This window comes from Amblyraja radiata, chromosome 24 (assembly GCF_010909765.2).
Source record: "Amblyraja radiata isolate CabotCenter1 chromosome 24, sAmbRad1.1.pri, whole genome shotgun sequence".
Lineage (NCBI taxonomy): Eukaryota > Metazoa > Chordata > Chondrichthyes > Rajiformes > Rajidae > Amblyraja > Amblyraja radiata.
The window spans coordinates 22328339-22348590 of NC_045979.1; the positions used below are offsets into that span (position 1 = coordinate 22328339).

General features: G+C 50.1%; 2 protein-coding genes across 4 annotated transcripts in view; both read left to right on the forward strand.

Moving 5' to 3' along the window:
* Window positions 1-20252, forward strand: part of LOC116986867 (SLAM family member 5-like) — a 361696-nt gene that overhangs the window by 176298 nt on the left and 165146 nt on the right. The window lies entirely within an intron of this gene.
* LOC116986866 (T-lymphocyte surface antigen Ly-9-like) lies at window positions 2213-17294 on the forward strand. 3 transcript variants are annotated; one of them, XM_033042629.1, is made up of 6 exons: window positions 2213-2320; window positions 4569-4886; window positions 9925-10209; window positions 15234-15419; window positions 15697-15756; window positions 16314-17294. In XM_033042629.1, exons 2-5 carry the CDS (start codon window positions 4616-4618, stop codon window positions 15723-15725), a joined length of 771 nt encoding a protein of 256 aa, XP_032898520.1. In that variant the 5' UTR covers window positions 2213-2320; window positions 4569-4615; the 3' UTR covers window positions 15726-15756; window positions 16314-17294. The 3 variants fall into 3 exon arrangements, with proteins under 3 accessions (XP_032898520.1, XP_032898518.1, XP_032898519.1); XM_033042627.1 differs by having other exon boundaries at window positions 2214-2316; XM_033042628.1 differs by having other exon boundaries at window positions 2214-2316; window positions 15240-15419.

The following is a 20252-nucleotide window of genomic DNA, read 5'->3' on the forward strand; positions in this document are numbered from 1 at the left end:
TTTCACTGGATGGATTTAGGAGAGTTAGATAGAGCTCTAGGGGCTAGTGGAATCAAGGGATATGGGGAGAAGGCAGGCACGGGTTATCGATTTGGGATGATCAGCCATGATCACAATGAATGGCGGTGCTGGCGCGGGTGGCCGAATGGCCTCCTCCTGCACCTATTTTCTGTTTCTTGTAGACATGTACAAAATGATGAGAGGAATAGATCGGGTAATCACACAGTCTTTTGCCCAGAGTAGGGGAATCGAGAACGAGAGGACATAGTTTTAAGGTGAGGGGTGATAGATTTAATGGGAACCCGAGAGATAATTTTTTTTACATAAAGATGTGTGCCTGGAATAAGCTGCAGGACGAGGTAGATGAGGCAAGTACTATCGCAATGTTTAAGAAACATTTAGGCAGATATCTGGATATGCTAGGTTTAGAGGGACATGAGCAGGCAGTTGGGACTAGTTTAGATGGGGCATGTTGGATGGTGTGGGCAAGTTCCTTGCTGTATGACTCCATGATCCTATGACACAAGAAGAGGCCTTTCGGCCCACAATGTCTTTGCCAACAATGATGCCAATCTAAACTAATTCCATCTGCCTGCACGAGGCGTATCTTCCTGTGCCTGTTCATGCATCAGTCTACATACATCTTAAGCATTACTTTCATATCTGTTTCCACCGCTTCCCTGGCGGTGCATTCCAGCACGGACCAGTCTCTGCATAAAAATAAAAACTTGCCTCTTCAAACTCCTTTGAACTTTCAACTTCCACCATAAACCAATACTCTCTAGTGTTTGACATTTCCATCCTGGGGAAAAAGACTCCCTGTCAACCTACCCGTTTATGCCTCTCATAATTTTATGTTTCGGTCAGGTCGCCCTCTAAGTCTCTGAAGTAACAGTGTAAATAAACCCATTTTGTCCAGCCTATCCTTAAAAAATGCCCTCCGGCATAATCCCTCAGGCAGCAGTCTGGTAAACCTTTTCTATATTCTTGACAAAGCCACATCCTTCCTGTAATGCAACGACTAGAACTGCACACAATTCTCTAAATGCGGCCTAACATAGCACATAGAATAAAGAATAGGGCTATTCAACCCTTCAAACCTGATTCTGCCTCAGATCTCAACTCTTCTTATGTGTTTGTTTCCCCATAGCCCTTTTCCCAGATAATTCAAAAATGTATCTACTTCCTCTTGAAATATCTGCACCATAATGTCCGCTTGGTTGTGTTGACACAAAGATATCACCAGGACTTGAGGGTCAGAGCTATAGGGAGAGCTACAGGGAGAGGTCAAACTCCTCTTCTGAAGACACAGGGATAGCCCCAAGCAGAACTAATACTCTTGCACCACTGCCCGCTATCCCTCTCCCCCCGCCCTACCCCTCTCCCCCCCTTCCTGCCCTCCCCACTCTCCCCCCCTTCCCATCCCCCTACCCCGCTCTGCTCTCCCTCCCAAATCTCTCCCATTTCATACTCCCCCTCTCCTCTTCCCACCCTCCCCTCCCCGTCTCCCCCTCCGCCCACCTGTGTGTTTGGGGGTTGGTTAGTGTGAGTGTGATGCCGCAGCCTCCCCCACCCCCCGCAAACGCACGTTGGGGAAACAGACCCAACGGGTCTGCACTTGGTCCAGTATGTGAATAAGTCACCTTTCCATGTTCTCTAGAGATAGGGCAACACAGTGGCGGAGTTGCTGCCTTAAGGCGCCAGAGACCCAGATTCGATCCTGACTATGGTTGCTGTCTATGCGGAGTTTGTCCGTTGTCCATGTGACCACGTGGGCTTTCTCTGGGTGTTCCGGCCGTGTTTTCCCCACATAGTTGTTCTCCAGTGTGTAGGAGATAGTACACGGGTCGGCAGGGGCTTGGTGGGCCGAAGGGCCTGTTTCCACGCTGTATCTCTAAACTAAACTACACTGCCTGGTTCGCTGTTATTCCAGCGTGTGTTTTGTGTCTGTGTTTGTAAACCAACATCTACAGCTCCTTGTTTCTCCAGTTCAATGGGGAGGGGGGGGGATGGAAGAGGCGAGAGAGGCAGACGGGCAGAGTAAAGGTGAAGGAGGAGGAGAAGAGGTTGGGGTATAAAGGACGAGCAGAGGAAGGGGGAGTTTGCCGGTTTCGGAGACTCGGGGCCCACAGACACTGAGCTCACGATCCGCTTCCCGACGCCTTTCCTTCGGGAATGTTCCCGCCACAGTGAACCGGAAGTTCTTCCCAACAACATAACCCCATCCTGCTCCGCTCGATGATCTTTCCTCCAGGAGAGGGTTGAAGATGGCGCTCACCTGCCTGTTCCGGGCCGCCGTGTTTGCCGTCTGTCTGGGTGGGTAAACTCACATCGGATTTAGTTTCCAGCCAAGCCCTTCCAAACCACCCGTGACTCCAACTTCTTACGCCCCGAGATAGGAAAAACAGATCCCTGCCTCCACCCATCCCTCCCTCCCTCCCTCCCTCCAGACCTCCAATAATCGCAGCCTCTCTGTATTTCTCCACTCTATCTCTGCCTCCTTGGCTTTTGACAAGTTATGATTTTCTTCATCAGTCTTTATTAGGCTGGTGAAGAAAGCAAAAGGCCAGAGGACCCGAGCTAGAACAGCAAACTGGATCCATAATGGGCTGTGGGAGGGAGCAAATGATAAAAGAGATTTTAGACGGAACAAGAATTGTCCATGCGGATGGCAGTGAGGAGGCGAGCTCCAAGAGTGCAGGAGGTCTGAGATGGTCTGGTCAGCCTGGCAGAGTTAGTGTGTGACTTGGAGAGGAACCTACAAGTGGTGGTGTTCCCTTGCACTTGTCCCTTCCCAGTGGGAGAGGTGGTGGGTTTGAGGGGTTCTCATCCAGGTGAGAAAATGCAGCGTATTTTGTATAACAGCATGGGACTGGGATAATATGGTTATTACGGCAATATTGGTGGGCACTGGCATCTCAGTGCTCTGGAGCACAGATACAGAGAATATTGCTTGAAGAATGTTCTGTGAGGCCATATGGATAGAATTTAGAAATTGTAAGGAGTGATCACTTTTTGTATTTTTGTAGGATCGTACTTTTGGAGGAATTAGGGAGATTGCAGATAGGTGTTGGAATAATAGGGTTGTAATCGGAGGAGGTTTTATTGACTGAGACAGCTACAACTGGAGGGCAAAGGTGAGATGGGGAAAAAAATTAAAGGGGCCATGAGGGGCAAGTTTTTCACAGAGCATGGTGGATGTATGGATCAGGCTGCCAGTGGAAGTGGTAAAACTGGATACGTTTACAATTAAAGGAACGATACATGGATAGAAACTGAGGGATATAGGCGAAACAATGGGGACTAGCTTAGGTAGGCAGCATGATCGGCATTGGTGAGTTGGGCTGATGAGTGCGTTTCAGTGTTGTGTATAACTACAACTGCAGCCACTCTAAACCAGTAGTGGAGGGAGTGTTTAGGGCACTGGATGGGGAGCTGATCGAGCACGTGCTTTGTTCTTGATGATGTTGAACATCTCGAGAGTTGTTGGGAGCTTCAATCACCCAGGCAGGCGGAGAGTGTTCCATCACATCCCGACGTGTTTTGTAGATCGTGGAGAAGCTGTAGGGTTTCAGGAGGAGAGACACTCAGTGCAGCCAGACGGAATAGTTACAACTGTTTGCAAATCTGCAGAGGGTATGCAAGTGCTACAGAGTATTTCAGACACGTCCTGTGTTCAGATCAATTGCGATAAACATTACGGATCCTTGGCAGCTGGACTCCCTGCTAGAATAGATTAGACCTTTTGCTTGCCGCACCCCCCACCTCCTCTACCGGGGCGTCTACCTGAGCCCCGTTGATGAAACATAGCCAGCAAACGGGCAGGATTTGGTGGTGAAATTCATCACCTGGCAGAACTGCTCTGAGTGCTTTCCTACACGGACTGAGCACTGGTTAAAAACCAACTGGTGACCTCCATGCCGTTGTACCCGTTAGACACTTTGGCCATTCCCCACGCCACCAAGGTCCAGAAGAATTTGATGGATTCCTTTTGGGACAAGGGGAATCACTGGGTCTCTACTGGCTCAAGGTAGACCCCAGGATTTGACTTGCGGTAGTGAGAGTACAAAAGACTTATCCAAATTGATTTGTGTGGAGGATGAGGCCAATAAGTCCCACTGGCACTTGCGCATCTTCCACGACTAAACAGGATCTGTGTTCGTGAGGATCATGCTGTCAATGTAAGTGGAGAGGACAACCTCCATGTCCAGCCTGTGTAGGACAGTTTAGAGGAGCTTCCCTCTGTATCTAACCTGTGCACTGATGGAATTTCGTAAACCCTCAGCCCTTCACCAGACTGGGTCCCATTTGCCGTGTCTGCCCCCTGACCCGCCCGTCGATATCTGGCTGCAGGCTGTAACTTCCTTCCTCAGCCCCGGGTGCAGAGAATCTTCACTCTGTTGCCCCCGTGGGCTCACTGTGTGATGTAGGAATTGTGGGCCGGTCTCTCACAGAGCTGGGAGCCAGACGATGGGCCGCATGCCCTGCTCCTGTGCTCTGTGATTCTCCCAGCTCCGATTCCTCCTCCAGTCACTGAACTCTTCTAACTGCCTCTCTTGTCTCCTCAGCTGGGACTGGGGCTGACCCTCGCCCTGTGATCAGAACTGTGGGACAAATGGCCTTGTTACCTACTGGGATGGCTATTGGACCACATGTTACTGAGGTGGTGTGGAAACGGTTACCCAATATCAGGATAGCGGAATACTCAAAGAACAACATTGAATACTTTGGTACTATGGAGTACAAAAAACGGGTAACTTTTAAAGTTGGGAAATATGAACTGGAAATTCGTGATCTACGGATAGAAGACACTGCTGATTACGAGGTGATTTTTGTAACAAATTCAGGATCTGAAATTCTAACGAGAGTCCGACTGGAGGTGTACGGTGAGTGAGATTGCCGCGGAGGTCCTGCGTTTCACCGGCTCCTGAACCCCCCTAATTAATGGGTGAGGGCAAATCCTGGGCATTCCCCAGTTTATTGAACCCCCCTCGGTCACGGTCCCAGTGTTGTAGGACTAGAGCAGTGCCAGGCTGGGGGATAGACCCACCACATCGCCGGAGACTGAGCCAGGGACCGCGAAGGATAGAACTGTCAACGGGGAACCCCGTGGCTCCAAGGCAGAAGGACTTAAACTGTGGATCGCATTAACTAGTTCCCACTGCACCCCCAGGTCAAAGACGTGGTCTGTCATGTTCTGTTAGCTGAGGAGATGAGAGAGGCAGTCAGCAGAAGAGTTCAGTGACTGGAAGGAGAATCGGAGCTGGGAGAACAGACCAGTTAGCCTGACATCGGTAGTGGGGAAGATGTTTGAGTCGATTATTAAAGATGTAATTATTAAAAATGTAATAGCAGCACATTTGGAAGGCAATGACAGGATCTGTCAAAGTCAGCATGGATTTATGAAGGGGAAATCATGCTTGACTAATCTTCTGGAATTTTTTGAGGATGTAACAAGTAGAATGGATAAGGGAGAGCCAGTGGATGTGGGGTATCCAGACTTTCAAAAAGCCTTTGACAAGGTCCCATACAAGAGATTAGAGTGCAAATTTAGAGCACATGGTATTGGGAGTAAGGTATTGACATGGACAGAGAACTAGTTGGCGGACAGGAAGCAAAGAGTAAGATTTAACAAGTCCTTTTCAGAATGGCAGGCAGTAACTAGTGGGGTGACACGAGGCTCAGTGCTGGGACCCCAGTTATTTACAATATAAACGATTTAGACGAAGGAATTAAATGTAACATCTCCAAGTTTGTGGATGATACAAAGCTGGGTGGCAGTGTGAGCTGCGAGGAGGTTCTATAAGGCTGCAGGGTGACTTGCATAGGTTGGGTGAGTGGGCAGATGCGGTCGAAGGTGGATAAATGTGAGGTTATCCACTTTGGTGGCCTGAACAAGAAGGCAGATTATCTGAATGGTGTCAGATTAGTGAAAGGGGAGGTGCAATGAGACCGAGATGTCCTTTTACATCATTCACTGAAAGGAAGCATGCAGGTCTGTACAGCAGGCAGTGAAGAAAGTTGGCCTTCATAGCGAGAGGATTTGAGTATAGGAGCAAGGAGGTCTTACTGCAGTTATACAGGGCCCTGATGAGATCGCACTTGGAGTATTGTGTGCAGTTTTGGTCTCCTAATTTGAGGAAGGACATTCTTGTTGTTGAGGGAATGCAGCAGGATCTTAGGGCTAACTGAATCAAGGGACAGGGGGAAACAGAAACATGGAAAAATATGTGCAGGAGTAGGCAAATTAAGCTGTTTGAGCCAGCACCGCCATTCAATATGATTATGGCTGATCGTCTAAAATCAGTACCCCATTCCTGCTTTTCCCCCATATCCTTTGATTCCTTTAGCCCCAAGAGCTAAATCTAACTCTCTCTTGAAAACATCCGGTGAATTGGCTTCCACTGCCTTCTGTGGTAGACAATTCCACATTCACAACTTTCTGGCTCATCTCAGTCCTAAATTATCTCAGTCCCTTATTCTTAAACTGTTACCACTGGTTCTGGACTCCCCCAACACCAGGAACATTTTTTTCTGCATCTATTCGGTCTAATCCTTTAAGAATGTTATATATTTCAATAATATCCCCTCTCATCCATTTAAATTCCAGTGAATACAAGCCCAGACGACCCATTATTTCATCATATGTCCAGCCATCCCAGGGAATTAACCTGGTGAACCTACGCTGCACTGGAAGGGCCAAATGACCAACTCCTGCAACTATTTTTTATGTTTCTAAATCTTATCCCTTGGTTCATGCATCCCTTTCCACCCAAACCACCCCCTCCCCAGATACGTTCCTCTGCGACTGCAGGAGATGTAACATCTGATCCGATACCTCCTCTCCCACCTCCACCCAGTATTCCCAACAGGCCTGCTGGATCTCTTGGTTGCTAACCATTTTGACTCCTCTTCCCATTCCCATACTGACCTTTGTGTCCTTGGCCTTCTCCATTGCCACAGTGAGACCACACGGACATTGGAGGAACAGTACCTCCTATTCTGCTAGGGTAACTTACAACCTAACGGTATGAACATTGAATTTTCCAATTTTAGGTAACTAACCGACAACCCCCCCCCCGCCCTTTCCACTAAATTTGGCTTTCTTTTTCTTCACTCCCCCCTTCCCTGTGCCCCCACCTACACTCGTACCCATCCTCTCCCCATCCCCCTCCACTTCAATCTATATTCCTTCCTCCGGCTTTACTCTTTGCCCCTCCTATCCTTATCTCACACCTTTTGTCTTTATATCTCTGGGCTTTGTCCAACCATCTGTCTATCCAAACCCCACCCCCCTCGCCTGTGTCCACCTAACACTCGCCAGCTTTGTCCTGCCTCCCCTCTCTCTTCCAGCTTTCTTCCTTCCCACCACAATCGGTCTGAAGTAGGGTCAGCACAGATTAGATCAAACCTAAACACTCCTTCCAGATCTGGCCATCAATGGTCGTGGACAATTCAACAGCTCATGGATGAGGAGTCTCCAAGAACATCCTCGGCGATACTGGGGCCCAGCATGTGAGTGCTGGAGACAAAGTTGATCATACAGCCAGAAGTGCTGAGTTGCAGACCCATTGTTTCTACCTCCTCCTGCCCCACTAAACTCATCTCCACATGCCTTGATTCTATCCTATCCCCCGCACCCCCCTTCCCTTGTCCAGTCCATTCCCACCTACATCTGAGACACTACACACACCTTTCAGCTCTTTAATAATGTTCAATTTCTAGCGCCAACCCCATTGCCTCATCTTTATCATGGAGGTCCTGTCGCTTTAAATCTCCATCTCTCACCAGGAAAGTTATGAAGATATCCGGTTCTTTCTCAAACAGAGACTCAATCATAGATACATAGAAAATAGGTGCAGGAGTAGGCCATTCGGCCCTTCGAGCCTGCACCGCAATTCAATATGATCATGGCTGATCATCCAACTCGGTATCTTGTACCTGCCTTCTCTCCATACCCCCTGATCCCTTTAGCCATAAGGGCCACATCTAACTCCCTCTTAAATATAGCCAATGAACTGGCCTCAACTATCTTCTGTGGCAGAGAATTCCAGAGTTCAATCTCTCTACTAACGCTCTCCTCCACCTGGTGAAACTCATCCTCGCCCTCAACAACTTCTCTCTTGACTCCTTTCAAGTTCTCCAATTTAAAGATATAATCATGGGCCACACCTATGCCTGGCTCTTTGTCGGTTTCATCGAACAACCATTATTCCAAACATACACTGGCATCATCTCCCGACTCTTTCTCCGCTACATCGATGGATACATTGGAGCTGTCTCCTGCACCCTTGCAGACTCATGGACTTTATTAACTTCACCACTAACTTACACCCGGCACTCAAATTTATCTAGACTATCTCTGACACTCTTCTCTTTCTTGATTTCTCTGTATCCACCACAAGACAATCGGCTGATGTCTACCTCAAAACTAACGATTGCCATGGTTATCTGGACTACACTTTTTCCCACCCTGCCTCTTGCAAAATCGCTAACCCCTACTCTCAATTCCTCCATCTCTGCCGCATCTGGTCCCAAGTGAGGCTTTCCATTCTAGGATATCCGAGATGTCCTCTTTCTTTAGTAACGTGTTTGTCCCCCTGCTGTCATAGGTGGATCCCTCACCCTCATCTCCTCTGTGTCCGATAGTTCTGCTCTCGCTTCCCCTCCCCCCAGAGTTATAATAAGGAAAGAGTACTGCTGGTCCTCGCCTTTCATGTGGCCAGGCTCCGCATCCGACACATCATCCGACATTTCCATCACCTCAGTGATTCTACCACCAGTCGCATCTTCCTATTTCCAACCCTTTCCGCCTTCTACAGAGCCTGCTCCCTCCACAACTCCTTGGTTCACCCATCCCTCCCCATCAATCAGTGAGTCCTCGACCCCGACTCTCTTCATCCAAGCTCTGATCCTTGCCCCGGTTCCTGTGCATCTGCCCCTCTGTTCAGGGAAACCGCTCCTTCCTGTTGACTGTGCCCAGTCCCCTCATTATTTTACACCCCTCAAACTCTTTCCTCTAGCCGCCTCTATTCCGGGGAAAACAACTCGGCCTCTCCCATGATTCTGCACAGCGATAATATCCCAGTCTGTAAAATCCTAATAAATCCCCTCTGTATCCTCCAACACAAGCCTGTTCCTCCCGGGATGTGGTGACGAGAACTGTCGTCAGTGTTGGGCACGGCTCCAGCATTCTCTCCTTCCTCCTATACTTCCATCTCAATGAAAGCAATGTATCCTGTCTGCCTGATTAACCCATGCTGATATCCCAACTCCATCAGGGATCTTTGCTTCCAGCTCCTTGTGTCCTCCACCACACTCCCACCCTCCCATTTATTGCCTATCGTCTGGACCTGTTTCAACTCTCCAATTGTATCACCTCGTACTTCCATCCATTAAACTCTATTTACCACAACCCTACTCAGCTGACCAGCCCATCTCCACCTCTCTGCAGCCTGGAGCTCTCCTCCTCACTGCCATCCACATGGACAAGTCATGCACCACCCATGTAAGATGTAAGTTGAGGTACCCGGAATCAGTGTTTACATTCTCAGAATAAGGAGTTGACCTTTCAGGACAGAGAAAGGGAGTAATTTATTTACTCATAGGGGTGTGTCTTTGGAATTCTCTCCACCAGAGGCTACGTTTAGTGGCTGAGAAGATTTATGACATTGTTGATGAGTGAGGGCAGTGGTCGGGAAGGAAGCGCAGCATATGTAGAGACTTCCTCCTGCACCAGTGGGCTGAACTGAAGAGGGTGGGGATGAGGAGAAGAGTTTAAACTGGTGGAAGGAAATTAATGGGATCGGCTTGAAATTCACTTGTGGCTGTTGGCGATGGGGGAAAGTTGGGGATTTTTGGAAGGGGGAAAGTTGGATCCACAAGGATCTCCTTTACTCATCTTTAATTCCGTTCCAACCTCAGAGCAAATATCAGGAACACAGGTCAAGGCAAAGAACATCACCAGTATCTGCAACTTCTTCCTCCTGACCTGCTCCGTGACCTTGGGCAACCCCACCAGATTCAGTTGGTGGAAGAACAGTGAACCTCTGGGAAACTACAGCATCCATTACTTCCAGGAAAACAGAGAGACGGTAGAGATTCATCACAGTGGAGCGGACGCGGGCATTGTGTACAAGTGCGAGGCCAGTAACCCAATCAGTAAGAACAAAGCAGAGATCCTGCTGAAGGACATCTGTGAACACCCTGGTGAGTGTCAGTGGGGGAATTGGGTTTGGTTTGGAGAAGTTTTAAGAAAAGAAAGTGGTTTATTTAAATATTAGTGATTGGTCATACAGGGCATTTGGCCAATCATGTCAACGCCAACTAGCGGGACACCTCATTATGAATCCCCCATAAAATACACTAAGTACTGGAGTAACTCAACGGGTCAAGCAGCACCTTTCATGAATGTTGGAGGTAGACACAAAATGCTGGAGTAACTCAGTGAGACAGGCAGCATCTCTGGAGAGAAGGAATGGGTAACATTTCGGGTTGATTATAGTAGGGGGGTGAAAACTGGATGGGGGGTGGCAAGTGATCGGTGGATGCAGGTGAGGGAGTTTTGATTGGCATATAGCTGGACACATTCCAGAGATGGGAAGACAAAAGGCTTTGCGATACAGAGAGAAGAGACATTAAATTTGGAGTGAGGGGAAGTGATATGGGTGGCAGGGGACTGGGACAGGGAAAAGGGTTGTTGTTGGTTAACTACCTAAAATTGGTTAGTTCCACCCATCTCCCTTCCTCTGGCTTCACATTTCAATTTATGTTCTCCAGAGATGCTGCCTGACCTGCTGATTTACTCCAGCACTTTGCATCTTTTTGTCTGTGTCTTATTAATCCCATCTCCCAGGACTTGTCCCGTAGCCTTCTGTGCCTGGGCGATACGTGCTCGATTAGACACTTCTTAAATTCTGCTGGTGACTCTGCTTTCATCACTCTTCGGAAATGTGGTCCAGGTACTTACCACAGTCAGGGTAAAGAAGGTCCTCGTTGCATCCCCTTTAAATTTCCGCCTTGTCCTAAACCTGTGGTGGAAAATTTTCCTGTAGTTCACTCAATCTATATCTCAGTCATTACCCCTTTTTAACCACCTGAACTTAAGGAAACATAATATCTTTCTCTCTCACCTATTACCAATTAATTTCCATCACAATACTCACATGGTTCTCGACTTAAGGATGCACTTCAGTCCTCACCGGTCCCAGAAAGCTCCAAGGAGACAGTGGACACCAACCTTCCACAGCCCACTGCCTGCTCCCATGAATATCCACCTTGGTCAAGCCCAGCAGCAGATGGATGATCCGTTGAAGATCATCTGAATAATCCACTCCCCTCAGTAGCAGGTGCCCAAAGATCAGGAGAGTGGGGCTGAAGTACAACACACCACCTGAGGAACAACCCTGTAAATACTCATGTATGGGCTGCAACCTCTCGCATAGCTACAGGGCGGCATGGTGGCGCAGCAGTAAAGTTGCTGCCTTACAGCACGTGCAGTTCCGGAGACCCGGGTTCGATCCCGACCACGTGTGTTGTCTGTGCGGAGTTTGTACATTCTCCCCGTGACCACGTGCGTTTTCTCCAAGATCTTTGGGTTCCTCCCACACTTCAAAGACATACAGCTTTGTAGGTTAATTAGCTTGGTACAGGTGCACAACCTTTTATCCGAAAGCCTTGGGACCAGACACTTTTCGTAATTCAGAATTTGTCGGTCTTCGGAATGGAAATTTTTTAGCGTAGATTTTAATGGCTGGCTCAGTGGTAGAGTGCTCGGCTCATATCCGCAAGGTCGCGAGTTTGCGCCTTGATCCCGGCAGTAAACTCGGTCGCGTGTTTGAGTCTTCAATGTAGTTTTTTCTTGCAGAATAAATGTTTGTATGAAATGCAGTGTAGGAGAGGTGTACTGACTGTGTGGGCAGAACTTTGGAAGTGATTGCCCACCAGTCTAAAAAGCCGCTGTGTCTCCCTGTCCCTGGGATAGCAGGGGGCGATCAAACAGCACAATACCCCCCTCCCCCTCCAACTCCAGAGGAATCCGCTCCCCAATGGGCCGCTACGGCGACAAGTGGCAGTATGCCCACAGCCCGAGCTGCGCCCCCTCATCCGCCACCCCAAGAACAAGACGTACCTTGCACACCATCAGCTTCTGCCCCTACGTGTTCCTCTGGTGTTGGAGCGGGGCTGGGCTGGAGTTGCTGCTGGCCGTGGGTCTCTGGGATCTCCGTGCTTGCAGTGGGCCTGGGGGTCGGTGTCCCGTTGGTCCTGACGTCTCCGGCCACCCCCCTGGACTGGAGCTGAGACTGGAAACTGTACCGCCCTTGCCCCCTCCCTCTGCAACTGCAAACAACCCCACTCCTGCAAGGGCGGTACAGTTCCCGGAGGATGGCAGTTGGCCGGAGACGTCAAGACCAACAGGAACCCGCTCCCCGATGGGCCCCTACGACGCCCCGAGCTGCGCCCCGTCATCCGCAACCCAGGTTCCTCTGTAGTTGGAGCGGGGCTGGGCTGGGCTGCTGTTGGCTGTGGGTCTCTGAGATCTCCGTGCTTGCAGTGGGCCTGGGGGTCGGTGTCCCGATGAGGGGGCGCAGCTCGGGGAACGGCTTCTGGTGGTCCTGACGTCTCCGGCCAGTTTGCAATTTTCCTCTGGAGTTGGAACGGGGCTGGGCTGGGCTGCTGCTGGCTGTGGGTCTCTGGGATCTCCGTGCTTGCAGTGGGCCTGGGGGTCGGTGTCCCGTTGATCCTGACGTCTCTGGTGACTGGCACGGTCCTGCTGCAATCGCCGACGTGAAGACAGTGCAAAGCCCCCGCGCCGGTGCAATGGGCGGGGAGCTGGAGAGGGGAGGGAAGGGGTCACACACATGGCCGGGAAGCAGAGGGGTGTAGGTGGGGTGAAACTGAAGCGAGCGACAATCTGCTGCTGCCTGCCCCGCTGAGTTAAAAAGTTCCCACGCAAGACTCACGAAACACTGTGTATCGTGAGTCTACCGTGGGAACTTTTTAACTCAGCGGGCAGGCAGCAGCATATTGTCAATTATTAACCCTCCCGCGCAATATACCCTCACCTTCTCTTTTATGAATGGGGATTTAGTTCCCCTTTCTTCGAGGACCGACCGGAGGTTCCGCTGTCACCTCTGCGGGCCGCCCTCGGTGAACGTTTTCAAGGACCTTTCTTCAAGGACCGAAAAAATGGCCGCTATTCGGAGGTTTTCGTTATTTGGATCTTCAGATAAAAGGTTGTGCACCTGTATAAGTGTAAATGATGGTGTTAATGTGCGGGGATGGCTGGTTGGTGTGCTCGCTGGGCCGAATGGCCTGTTTCCACGCTGTATCTCTAAACTAACCTAACCTAAACAAAACTATACTAGGGACATGGACTTCTCCAGTCTAGAAATAGCAGAGTGCATGAATTGTGAAAGGTCTGGTGATCTCCATGCTGAGCTGTGTGTCATGCTGAAGACAGTGCCCTTGTGGGAAAATTAAGTCACAATCTGGGAGAATGTTCAACGTGCAGATACTTTTGCAAAGTGCGAAGGGGGAGTGTCACCATATGGGTACGGATGCTCACGGGATTCTGCTCACTCGGGAGAATCGGAAGTATAGCAGAGACCCAGTATTTCCACCAACTTCTTCTGAATCTTGGCGAGAAAGAAAGAAGTCGAAGGGACCGGGGGGGGGGGAATCTTGCCTTCCATGCTCTCAAGGTCGACTGCGGGAGGTGCACCCCGGGGTACAAGGACTGAAGCGGGTCAGGTGAGTGACATTGGTTCGGAGGACGATTGAAATGAAGTCGCCGGCTGCCACAGGCTTTTGTGGTGTGGGACTGTAAAATGGAGCCAAAATGACGCCTCTTGCATATAGACTCAGTGGGCTGCTCTGCATATTCTGTACTAACTGGGGAATTGTGCTCCTGAACGGGGATAGTCGTGCTGAATTCTATATGAAAAGTATTTCATTGTACATTGGTACATGTGATAATAGAGAAACCATTAAACACTATTATCTCCGGGTGTTTCCGGGTTTTCGTCCCCGTGTGTCCGCTGCCCTGAGCCGCGGCCCCGTGTGTGGGCGCTGCCAGCCCACAGCCCGTGACCGTGTGTTTGCACAGGGGGAGGGTGCTTGGAGGGCGGCTGTGGCCGGACAGCGCTGACTCCAGGGGGGAGAGTGGGGGCTGTCCCGAGGGATGCGCTCCTTCAGCCGCCTACACCTTGCTGTTCGGGTTCAGAACAAAAATACTACAGCATTTGGTTCAGAGCACTCAGTCACACTCCACAATTATTTACAGCGCAAATATTGACCATTTCGGCGGATTTTAACAGGTAAGAAAGTACGCGTTTCGTGTGTTAACAGTGTATGCCGGAGGCTGCCATGTCCTCCAGAAGGATTAAGCTGCTTCGTGCGTCACGCTCTTTGACCAGATGACCTTACGTGCAACCCCCCTATTGTGTTCAGTTTTGTGCACCATGCTTTTGGAAGGATATTGTTAAGATAGAAAGAGTGCAGAGAACATTTATGAAGAAGTTGCTAGGGCAAGGGCCTGAGCTACAGGGAGAGGTTGAGGAGGCTAGAACACTATTCCTTAGAGCCCAGGATTGTATAGAGGTGTAAAGGATCACGACAGGAATAGATAGGGTGAATGTGCAGTCTTTTTCCCCAGAGTAGCGGAAGGAGGAACGAGAGGACAGAGGGGAAAAGAACTTGAGAGACAACTTTTTCTCATAGAAGGTGGTGGGTATATTGAATGAGTTGCCCGAGGAGGTAGTTAAGGCAGGAAGTAGAATAACACATAAAATTCAGGAAAAGTTGGGAAATATACGGGTCAAATTTGGGCAGGTGGAACCAGTGTTGATGGGCCTTCTTGGTCGGCACGGGCTAATTGGGCTGAAAAGCTTGTTTCCATGCTGTGCGACTGAGTGGTCGCTGAGAGATTGGGCTGGTAAGACCACCATTTACTGGTGTTAAAAGAATCCAATCTATGAAATTCTAATGATTGGGCAGACTGTGTACAGGGAGGGAATGTGTTGAAATAAGGGGGAGTCGAAGGTGGGGTGAGGACGTGGGGCAGATGGTTGAGCTACTGTGGCCGTGCGACCTGTTGCTGATGTAGTTCTGGCCATTGGGACGTGCCCAACAGGACTGGCTGTACAGGGAGAGGAAACCGGATGGCAGGCACTGGTTTGGGGTTTAGTGGGAAGAGATGGGGTTGGAGTCACTGAGTCTTTTCTCCTCACCAGCTACAGGATTGCGGTGGTGGGTGATAATGCTGATCGCCATTGGGGTTCTGATTGCGATTATTGGAGTCCTCTTCATCACATACCGCTGCATACTGAGTGCAAGACATGGGACATGGGCCGAGCTGCGTGCCAGCTGGGTCGACTGGCGCCAAGAAGATCCAAAGAGCCGTGCTTCATTCTGCACCTGTGAGTGTCTGCACCAGTTTGGGGAGTGTGGGGGCGTCAGGGGAGTGCAGAACAAGCGGTAGGAAGGGTGGGTGGAGCTGATGCGGGGGGGGGGGGGGGGGCCGGGAATGTGGGCAAGACGATAGAAAGGGTAGGAGAGTAGGTGGGAGGTGCAGGGTTGTGAAAGGGATGGGCAGAGAATGGAAGATGGGGAAGAATTTGTAATGTGGATTGTAGAGGGGTTCCTTTAAGCAGATCGCTGATTACACTCTTGTAACCTGTGTTCATCCCCCTACAGTCTTGTGGAATCCAAAGTCAGTCATCTAGCTTGGCCAGAACAATAGGATGAACAGGAACGGTAAGCAAAAGCAAGGTCCCCAGCGGGGGTCTCCTGTAGCCCATCACTGACACCCCAGAGTGGAACCAGGAACTGAGAAAGGACCACAGGTGGGAAACGACAGAAGTCTCCCACACACCCAGTTACTGGGTTACATTGTCCCCCACACCGCCAGTTACTGGGGTACACTGTCCCCACAGACCCAGTTACTGGGGTACACTGTCCCCACACACCCAGTTACTGGGGTACACTGTCCCCACAGACCCAGTTACTGGGGTACACTGTCCCCACAGGCCCAGTCACTGGGGTACACTGTCCCCACACACCCAGTTACTGTGAAGTTGGAGATGGGGCGTGTGTTGGCGTCAAGACGTTTTCATGGCATTTCGTGACGATTTCGGTCTCGGAATGGGCAGACTCACAAGAGTAAGCCCCGGGGGCGCACGTGTCGGGTGGGACAGGGACAGTGTGTATCGAGCTGCTGCTTTGTGAGGGAAGTGGGGTTGGAGTGGGGACACTGAGAAGTGTCTGTCAATGGGCACTCACTGGTCTCTTCACCTCTGCTCTCTGTCCTACAGAAATGGCGGAGATGCTGTGATTGAAGAATGGATTGGACGTGGTTCGTTAAATTCCAGCAGTTAAGCAGATAGAGAGACCCCAGTCACAGACACCGCCTGGGAAGAGACACCAGCTCAGTCACCCCTTGACAGAGAGACTCCAACTCACGGACATCTGCTACCTCCATTGGGCAGTGAGTGCCTCTGCATGTGCCCAGTTACTGGGAAACGATGCCCATCTCCAGTGCAAAGGGAGGATGATAGGAGTGAGTTTCCCTCCGACTGGAACCTCGATCATTTTCTCATTGGGCCGCTTAGGAGAAACCGTGTTCAACACCAGGGGTTCTACAGTGACCAGTGGTGACCCCACCCCCAGTCTCCCTGACTCTCTGTCCCAGACTGTGGTTTGTTACCATACCTGCTCTGCTCATTGTTACTGACCGTATCTCCACTGATGTTCCACAGACGCTCCAGGGACATTCGTCCCAGTTTTAGTTTTCATTTATTTACATCCCGGGGGAAAGTGCCGGAGTTCAGGACCGAGTGAGGAACCAAAAGAAAATTCCAGGGAGACTCGAAAGCAGACAAACTGCTGGAGTAACTCAATGGGCCAGGCAGCATCTCTGGAGAGAAGGAATGGGTGACGTTTCTGGTCGAGACCTCACCCAGGTTCTGGCACACCTCTCCCCATGGTTATGAGAAGAGGCCTTGGACTGTCTACACCTCCCTAAAGCTGCTGGGTCCCTCTCTCTAGGGCTGAAGCAGGGTCACCTATTGCCAATGGCTTATTGCTGATGTTTTACGTTCTCTGCCAACACTAACCAGTGAACATTTCATCAGTGAAGGCACTCTTGCACAGCCTTTCATTACCTGATGATGTGGTGCATCAGACACTGGGAACATTATTCACCTGTTCACTGTCACACATTGAGTGGTTCTGATTTTTATGTATTTCATGAATCTAGATATTTTATAATAAAATCCCTAAGAGTTTCTTCCAAATCATTCTGTTGCGGGCCATCTGCAGAATTGGAGGAAGCTACAGAGATAGGGAAGCTTAGAGAGATCAGAGGGGTGACGGGCTGATCGGCTATAGAGACGTCGGGAAGAGTTTTCTTCATTTTACAAGCATCTTGATGTGACTGTCAAGCCGAACATTTATCACCCACCACTAGTTGCCTTTGAGCTTTTGCTTATGTTCTATCCAATCAAACCTGATAATACTGTACATGAATACAATCAATCAAGCACAACAGGTAGAGCAAAGAGAAAAATACCAGAGTGCAGAATATATTTTCTCAGCATTGTAATTAGTGGAAACTGATATTTTAATCTGCCTCATTGTGGACATTGGACTGTTTCTCTGGAACTCCTAGGTCAAGGAGTTTGTAGATGAGTTTGGATGGGTTTATGGTGTGAATGTTGAGCTATAGTTAATAAATAGGATGCTGGCATAGGTCCTTGTTGTGTAGGTGTTCTAGAGATGAGGTTACGACCAGGAAGATGGTGTCTGCTGTGGGCCTGTTGCAATGGTAGGCAATCTACAGTGGATCAAGGGTGCCTCTCCCTATAGCTCAGTCCCTCTAGTCCTGGCAACATCCTCGTGAATCTTCTCTGTACCCTTTGCAGCTTGACAACCTTTCCTAAAACATGGTGCCCAGAACTGAACATAATACTCTAAATGCAGCCTCACCAATGTCTTGTACAACTGCAACATGACCTCCCAACTTTTATACTCAATACTCTAACTGGTGAAGGCCAATGTGCCAAAAGCCTTTTTGACCACCTTACCTACCTGCAACTCCACCTTCAAGGAACCATGCACCTGCACTCCTAGGTCCGAGAAGCAACCTTCCACCATCATCCTCTGCTTCCTTCCATGAAGTCAATTTTCTATCTATTCAGCTATCTCTCCTGGGATCCCATGCGATCTAACCTTCCAGAGCAGCCTGCCATGCGGAACCTTGTTTTTGCTTAAGTCCATATATACATCTGTAGCTCTGCCCTCATCAACTTTTTTGGTCACGTCTTCAAAAACTTAATCAGATTTGTGAGACACATATATGTGAGGTACAGAACCATGCTGACTATCCCTAATGAGCACTTATCTGTCGAAATGCCTGATAGACCTCGCGCATTTGTACGTGGCCTCCACACGTGGCAGCAGGCACCCAACCCCCCGCCGGGTAGCGCTCCAACTGCCCTGCTCTCTCTCCCCGACGGCCCTGTTTGCTCTTCTACGGCCCCCCTCATTCTTGGCAGTTGCTCGCAGGTCCCTCCCTGATCTCGGTGGCGCGGATGCCTTCTTTGCTAGTGGCTAAGGGCCGTTCGGAGTCTGCGGTGGATGAGCCAGGCCTACTGGGTGGATCCTCCTTCCTCGTTGAGCAAGCCCAAGGCAGGCAAGGCCTGCTGGAGGGCTTGGTCCCGTTCACCGAGTTACTCCCGGTGCGTGGCTCGCCGCGATACTCCTGGCACATGCCTCGCAGTGATTATGGTGCGAATGTTCAGCTAGTGAATAAATAGAAGGCTGATGTAGGTTTCCTTTTTGTCTGAGGGTCTCCATTCTAGAGATGGGTTTAGGATCAGGGAGATGGCATCAGCTGTGGACCTATTGTGCTGGTTAGCAAACTGCAGTGGATTAAGGGGGTGGAGTTAATGTGCCATAACAGGCCTCTCAAAGCCGCCTTAAATCAGGTGGGGACCTTAGAATGGAGTGGACTTCTAGACCTTTGGTCCAACCACTTTGTTGCCAGATATAGCATGCAAGCCTTGCTGCAATCAATGAGTGTCCATTGGGAGGATGTAGGGAGGGACAGTTTAGGATGATGTGGGTGACTGGTTAGGGTGGTGGGTGGAGAGAGGGCGTGTTTAAGGTGGAGGTAGTCAGTGTTTGGGGTGAGGGCGTGTTCACCACGGTAGATGTGGAGCCAGTAGATCGACAGGTTGAGTTTCTCAACACTTGTTGGAACTTCACTCACCCAGGCAAGTCGAGAGTGTTGCTTCGTACTGTCTCCCAGAGGAGACCCGATGTCTCACATGTCCTGTAGCCATGGTGTCAATTGGAGTCACAGGTTAATCATGTTCCCAGCTTGTTGATGGGTGGGACTGGATGATGGAAATATCATTAAACATTGGGGGTAGGTGGTAAGATGCACCTGTTGTGGATGATCATCGCCTGGCACGGTGTGAATGTTACTAATCATTTCTCAGCCGCTGCCTAAATGTTGACTGGGTCTTGCTGAGGAGTTGTGAATGTATCGCACCCTTCACAGGGTACGTTCCTGCACACAAGATTGAATGCTTGATTCCAGAGAAACTCCCATAGATGGTCAACTCCTCATCCCCCCCAAAGGAACAGGTAGCGGGAGAGCGGGGTGCAGAGCAAGAGACGGGGGGCAGATGCGAGGGGGAGACAGGGGAGAGTGCACACACAGACACACGCCTCATCTGCAACCAGGATCGATTCCGGGTCTCCGGCACCCCCCCCCCCCCCCCCCGAGTGTCCCATCCCCGCCCGAGGGGCGGCCGGAGATGTACAGGGTGACCCTCGACAGATGACACCAGTGGTCCCAGGCCCACAGGCAGCACAGAGAAGAAGCACTAACCCCAGTTCAACTCCACCTGTCCCTGCCGGGCCAACTGACAGCCCTGGACCTACGACACCAGCGGCCCCAGGCCACAACCAGTGCGGAGAAGAAGGGCCAGCCCCAGCTACCATCGTGAGGTAGCGGGAGAGCGGACGTGACCATCAACGGTAAGCTGTGGGCTGAGGAGCTTTCTCATTCAAGTTTGTGACCCAACTCATGGAACTACCTGAATTTTTAACATATTGTGTAAAAATATTATATAAATCATACCTGAAACTCATCAAGACTAAAACATGCACATTTTTTTAAAATATGAGAAAACATCCAATTTTCCGAGTAGTAATTGTCCAATCAATGCACGTTTGACATTGAG